The sequence below is a fragment of the Sycon ciliatum genome, unplaced genomic scaffold, assembly GCF_964019385.1.
Source record: "Sycon ciliatum unplaced genomic scaffold, ocSycCili1.1 SCAFFOLD_1199, whole genome shotgun sequence".
Classification (NCBI taxonomy): domain Eukaryota; kingdom Metazoa; phylum Porifera; class Calcarea; order Leucosolenida; family Sycettidae; genus Sycon; species Sycon ciliatum.
In genome coordinates this window covers 31,852-38,568 of record NW_027044903.1, presented here as the reverse complement: position 1 = coordinate 38,568, position 6,717 = coordinate 31,852, and the positions used below count along the sequence as shown (strand labels likewise).

The 6,717-nt window shown below is 48.9% G+C and overlaps 1 protein-coding gene across 1 annotated transcript; it reads right to left on the bottom strand.

Moving 5' to 3' along the window:
* Positions 1–757: 757 nt before the first annotated feature.
* On the bottom strand, positions 758–5,085 carry LOC135830717 (uncharacterized protein K02A2.6-like; the record flags this gene model as incomplete). Its single annotated transcript, XM_065342943.1, has 2 exons — positions 1,196–5,085; positions 758–767 (listed from the first exon to the last, which is right to left on the bottom strand). Coding segments are annotated over exons 1-2 (3,900 nt in total), but the record flags the coding sequence as incomplete, so codon positions are not given.
* Positions 5,086–6,717: the final 1,632 nt, after the last annotated feature.

Below are 6,717 nucleotides of genomic sequence, written 5' to 3'. Positions count from 1 at the left end.
GGAACGGGAACGCAACCGTACTGCCGTACGGATCGGGAAGCGACGGGAAGAGTTGGATCGATTCAACTGTTCATACCGTAGACGGGCACTACTGGACATCCGGGTGTTCAACCCGCACGCTCGCTCCAACTGCCAGCAGTCCATCACGGCCACCTACCGGAAGCATGAGGCCGAGAAAAGGCGCGCGTACGAAGAACGCGTCCGGGAAGTTGAACATGCGTCTTTTTCTCCCATTGCGTTCAGCGCTTCCGGCGGCTATGGCAAGTCCGCCTCCGCTTTTTTCAAGCGTGTCGCCTCTATGCTCGCCGATAAGAGAAAGGAGCCCTCCTCCTCACTTCTTGCCTTTATCAGGTCAAGGGTTTCCCTTTTCTCTTGTTCGTGCCTCCAATGCCAGCCTCCGTGGTCACCGCAGGCCACAGTGTCAAGATGCCCGCCAGAGAGTCATTGATTCTGATGCTTCTGTGGTCCTTGCTGCTGCAGAGTGCTTTCGGTAACTATCCTCGTTGTGTTTGGCTACTGTTCTGCTTCATTCCCCCCCCCCCTTTTTCATGATTTTGCATGTTATCATTTTCTCGGATTCCGGTTTTCCACTCTGTTATGTTCGAATCCATAGTCTGTCTGTACATGATTTGTACACAACTTCTCATTGGTTTTTTTTTGTTTTTTTTACCAGGCGTGGATCATATAATTATGACCATAGGTGTAATGTTCTGGGACATTATTATTATTACAGTACTGGTCAAACCAAAGCACTAACAAAGACAAAACTAAAGACCAAGAACCAGGAACATAAAGCACAGAGAAAGGGAACAAAACAGATACACATATATTATCGTACAAGATACTATAATAGTACAATACTATAATATAGTATCAACCAGGAGGCCTGCAACATCACATTCCTCCTTTTCTCGAAAGTCTACAACTACAGTCCATAGAAATACTGACTATAGCAAACTTCAACGTAGCATTTCAACAAACTAAATATACCAAAATAGGCTGTCCAAAACGCGACGAATAACCAAAAGCGTTCTATCAATCCATGTCATAAAATATGTAAATATACAGTATAATGTAAGCTCATACATTGTTAGCCGAACGACCAGTCAAACACAACTGTCACACAGCCTAGTCAATGCCGAACAGAACAAGGGCCGGACAGGTTCCTTAGCATTTCACGCTTAACCTGTCTGACCTGCGGGGCTCCGCACGATGCTGGGGTGCCTCTTGCACTTCGGGGCTAGGTTCAGCTGGATGCTGCTGCCGGAATGGTTTGGTGAACTGTACGTTCCTCCGCACAAGCTTCCCATCCGGTGCCTGAACCACTACTTGGTCCCCATTCCGACTAACCACCACGTGAGGTTGGTGATGGAATGGTGTGTCGACCTTCGACCATGTCTCCGAACGCTTTAGCAGTACTGAGTCACCTATCTGCGTTGACTGGCTTGTGGCATGGTTGGCGTCATCTGCAGAGTCACGCATACTCTGCTTACGCTCGCTGTCACGATCTCTGACGGCCTCGTTTGTCGCTGGTTCACCGAGGGCTGGTAACTTGCAGTGCACTTTGCGCCCAAACAATAACTCAGCTGGAGCAACTCCGGTGGTGCTATGTGGCGTTGAGCGGTATGCCATCAAAAATCGTTGAACCTCCCGCTTCCACGTCTTTCCTTCCGCATATGCAGCACGAATCACTTTCATCAGGGATCGATTTTGTCGCTCAACTTCACCGTTAGCTCTCGGCCACAGTGGTGTAGTACGAAGCTGTTGAACACCACACTCATGTAGAAACTTCGCAAACCCTTCCGAGTTGAAAGGTGGGCCATTATCTGTCGTCGGGATACCGTGTCGGCTGAACTGGGCTTCAATCATCGGAATCACAGCTTCAGCTGAGGTTGACTTGACCACATCTACTTCGAAATATCGACTGTAGTAATCCACAAGCACCACAATGTGCTCGCCAGACGGTAGTGGACCCAGCAAGTCAACAGCCAAATGCTGCCATGGCGCATCTGGAAGAGGAGTGGACTTGACTGGCGGTGCATTGGCTGGCGCTGCAACCACTTGGCAGGCATGACACGACTTGCAGAGCTTCTCGGCCTCGCTATCCATGCCTGGCCACCAAACCTTGGACCGTAGACGCTCTTTCGTCTTCACGATGCCCTGGTGGCCCTCATGTGCCAACTGCACGGTCTGGTGTCGCAACTCTGTAGGGATAACAATGCGTTGACCTCTGAGCACCACCTTGCCAACAACAGTCAATTCTCCTCGAACCTGACGGTATGCTGCTGGCAGACCATCCCAAGATCCGTCGTGAAGGCACTTGCGAACAGCAGATAGCTCTTCATCTTCAGCTGAGCTACGTTCAATCGTTCTGATACCGATAGCGATGGGTGCTGCTGTCTGAGTGATAAGTCTAACCGACTCTTCATCACTGCTGATTCCTGGATCCGCCGCTGCAACGGGCAGGCGAGATAAAGCGTCAGCGATGTTCGTCTTTCCAGGAATGTGCTTGACTCGATAGCTGTACGGCTGTAGGCGCAGGACCCATCTCTCGATCCTGGCACTGGGCTTGGATCTTGCCGAATAAATCACTTCCAGCGGCTTATGGTCGGTGCAGAGTGTAAACTCCCTGCCTAGCAGATAGGTGTGAAATCGTTCACACGCCCAGACAATACCAAGAGCCTCTCGCTCGGTCTGCGAGTACCTCCGCTCTACCGCTGACAGTGATCTGCTCGCATACGCAACTGGCCGCCAAACACCATCCTGCTTCTGGACAAGCACAGCTCCGAGCCCAACTGGACTGGCATCCGTCACTAACTCGATCGGCGCTTCAGCATCATAGTATGCCAGTGTTGAGCTGGACACCAGTAGTCGCTTCAGGTGGTCGAACGCTTGCTGTTGCTCTGTAGTCCACTTGAACTGAGCTCCCTTGACCGTGAGGCGACGCAGTGGCTCAGCAACTGTAGCAAAATCAGGGATGAATTTTGCACTGAAACCGGCTGTACCGAGGAAGCTTCTTACTTCCGACGCATTGCTTGGCCTGGATGCTTCCGCCAAGGATCGTATCCTTTCCGGAGTTGGCTGTATGCCCTTGTCAGATATCTGCAAGCCGAAGAACTCAATGGAGCTCTTAGCGAACTCACACTTTGCTGGGTTGACTGTGAGGTTGACCTGCTGCAAGCGATTCATCAATGCATGAACCCTCACATCATGCTGGTTCAGTGATTCCGCATGTAGCAAGATATCATCAGCTCCGTTTCTGCAACCGGCCAAATCCTTGATCACATCGCTGATGATCTTCTGGTACAGCTCTGGTGCTGAACTTATACCAAATGGCAGTCGACGAAACCGGTACAACTTCCCATTTGCAGCAAAAGTTGTCAGGTAGCGGGACTCTTCTTCCAACTCTACTTGGTGAAATCCCCACTTCAGGTCAATCTTCGAAAACACCGTGCTGCCATTGACTTCATGCAGCAGCTCCTCTGTTGTTGGCATTGGATGTCGTTCTCGGACGATGGCTTCATTGACCCGGCGTAAATCCACGCACAAACGGATGTCGCCATGCTTCTTTGGTGCTATCACAATTGGGCTTACCCACGGCGTCGGGCCCACAGCTTCTTCAATAATTCCTGCTTGCTGTAACTCCTGAAGTTTTTCATCCACCTTGGTTTTATACGCATATGGTATCCTACGCTGGCGTTGGGCCACAGGTGGAACTTCAGAGTCTACATGAAGACGTGCTTGGTAGCCAATTAACTTGCCCACACCACTGAACACACCAGGATACTCATTCTTGATTTCATCGTTGATACTGGGGCTAGCTGTGGCGCTGCCAACTTGATTCACGTCAGGTAGCACCAAGGCCTTCAACTTGAGTGCAGTACTACGTCCCAGCAAGAACTCTCCATCTCCTCTGACGACGATCACTTCGTCCTCAGTGCGCTCTGAGCCGCATTGGAAAATTGCAGTAAACTTGCCGACGACATTCAGCTGGTGTGCTCCATACGCGAAAAGCTTCCTGGTGCACTTCGTCAAAGTGACACCGAGGCCTTGCAATTGCAGCTGGCCCAAAGTCGATTCTCCTAACAAGTTGCATGATGCTCCAGAATCGACTAGCACTCGCGTCGACACACCATTGAGGCTGACATCGATAGAGGCCTGTGTCAAATAATTACTTCCTCGCACTCCAAACACAAAATCGTCTACATCTTGAATTTGATTTGCCGAGTGATTTTCTTTTCTGTACAAACTTGCCTTTCCCGACGACTTGGGAGCGTGACGCGTGTTGCCTGTACGCTGTTTGTCACCTCCGTTGCATTTGGATGCGAAGTGACCGTTTATGCCACACTTTCTACACCTTTGGCCACGTGCAGGACAGTTTCGGTCGCGGGCGAAGTGGCCAACTTTTCCACAGTTGTGACACTCTTGCTGGGGTACGCCGTGCACAGCATTCACACTTCCTGGTGCAGCTTCACCCGTACCGTACGAACTGGACCCATGCCCATCATGGCTTGCACTGTGACTTGCACTTGTCGATGTTGACATATCACGTGCGTGCTGCTCCGTTGTTTCATACTCGCGACCTTTTTTCAAGGCCACCGCCAAGGTGAGGTCGTCGACTTCTAACAATTTCTTTCTGAGGCGATTGTCCGATATCCCTATCAGGAGCTGGTCGCATACATGATCCTCCATGTCGGTGCCATAGTCACAGTATTTGCCTTGCCCAAGCAAACGGGTCGAAAACTGAGATACTGTTTCACCAGTCCGTTGTGACATCTGACGAAGCTTATACCGTTCGAACCTCTTTCCGGCCACGAACTCAAACGCCTTGTCCAAAGCACTCACAGCTCGCTCGAATAAATTGTCGGTGTCCTCATCTTCTGTTAGCGTTTCGAATTTCTCCTGTACTGGCGTACCAGCCAAGTACAGCAACAGACTCCTCTGCCTCTTCGCGGATGTGATGTTCTGCCCATCCACATAGTACTGGAATGATCTCTTCCACCTGCGCCATCTTGCCGAAACTTCATGGGCAGGACCCTCGAGATCGAACGGCTCCAAAGCCGGGCCTACTCCTGTGAGCGCCATTGTCACTGAGGCCTACTCAGGTCATCTATATGACTATAACTATTAAATCCAGTTCGTCTTCGTCGCCAATGTAATGTTCTGGGACATTATTATTATTACAGTACTGGTCAAACCAAAGCACTAACAAAGACAAAACTAAAGACCAAGAACCAGGAACATAAAGCACAGAGAAAGGGAACAAAACAGATACACATATAAATATCGTACAAGATACTATAATAGTACAATACTATAATATAGTATCAACCAGGAGGCCTGCAACATCACAATAGGTGCCAAACATTTTGCGTTTTTCATTCGTTTGAATGCGCAACTTCTCCAAAAAAAAGAAATTGAGCATGAAAAAAATTCATACCGTAGACGGGCGTAGACGAGCGAAGACGGGCGTAGACGGCGACGCAAGCGTACAAAACAGCTGCGTTTTGAGTGTGAACAGGTGACGGCGTCATGCGACGACTACTGCCGATTCGTACTTGGAAATTGTTAGCATTTCCAACACGGCGCTTTCCATGATAACTCGCAGAATGGCTAACACGACTTGAGTTGAATTTTAGCAAGATAAGGTCTGCTGTCACGTATGGTATTTACTATTTAGAGATAGTTGAAGAGGGTGACAGACGAACTGTTTTATCTTTTCCTGGAGCTATTATTTGAATGGCACACCTTTCAAAGCTACTGTTTTGGTGTTCATGAACAACGGGTATTGTGAACTTGATTCCGCTTCATTCAAGAAGAAGTAACTGAAAAGAACTCCCGAAAAACAAGAAGTTCCAAAGTCACCCTGTCACGGACCGTGCCTTAAAAGGGAACTGTCACCAAAGAGCACTTAGGGTTCCCTGTAAAAAGACGGCAACGTCTGTAGGGATTTCCCTAACAAAATAATAAATACTACTACTACTACTACTACTACTCTACTTGACACAATCTTTATTAGGAAACTTGAAATGGAGATGTGAAACACAAATACAGCCATGTAGATGGAGCAGCAATGCAATACAATGTCCAAAAACTCAAGAATTCATTATCATGGGGCAATGTTGGGCAAATGTCTGTCAGGTACTATCACGCTCAGGCTGCCCGCAACCTGCACATCGTCGTGAAATTCATCCTGTTGCGGCGGTATGACGATCTTGAACCACGCAAACTACTACTCTACTACTACTACTACTACTACCAAAACATTTCTTTGTCTTATATTGTAGTTCTTTGGCTCTTGATCACGATGGTGTTATCCGTTATTCTCTGCGATGGCTGGAAGTGGGTGAAAACTTGAAAAGAAGATGCCCAAACTTGTCCCGAAGTACCGAGTGACGTCACGGCGGACTTGACCTCCACGGGTACATTCGTCGTCAAAAACGAAGTCCAGCCCGTCAGTCCGTGCGCCAAGGGGTACTCAAGGGCTGATTTTATTTGCAACCGCGGGAAACGAAGTCACCAAGACGCCTTCATTTGAGGCTTTTGGAATTGGAGAATTTATTGAATTTAGGTATGGCTCTCGTCCCTGCTAGAGAACTAACCAAGACCCTGTGGGGGCAGAAGGAGACTTCTTTGGCTCCGTGAATACACTAGCTATGCGGTGGTCTAGTTTGTTTGATGGTGTGGTTCGTATTCAAAGTGTTCCAAGCCGCAGTT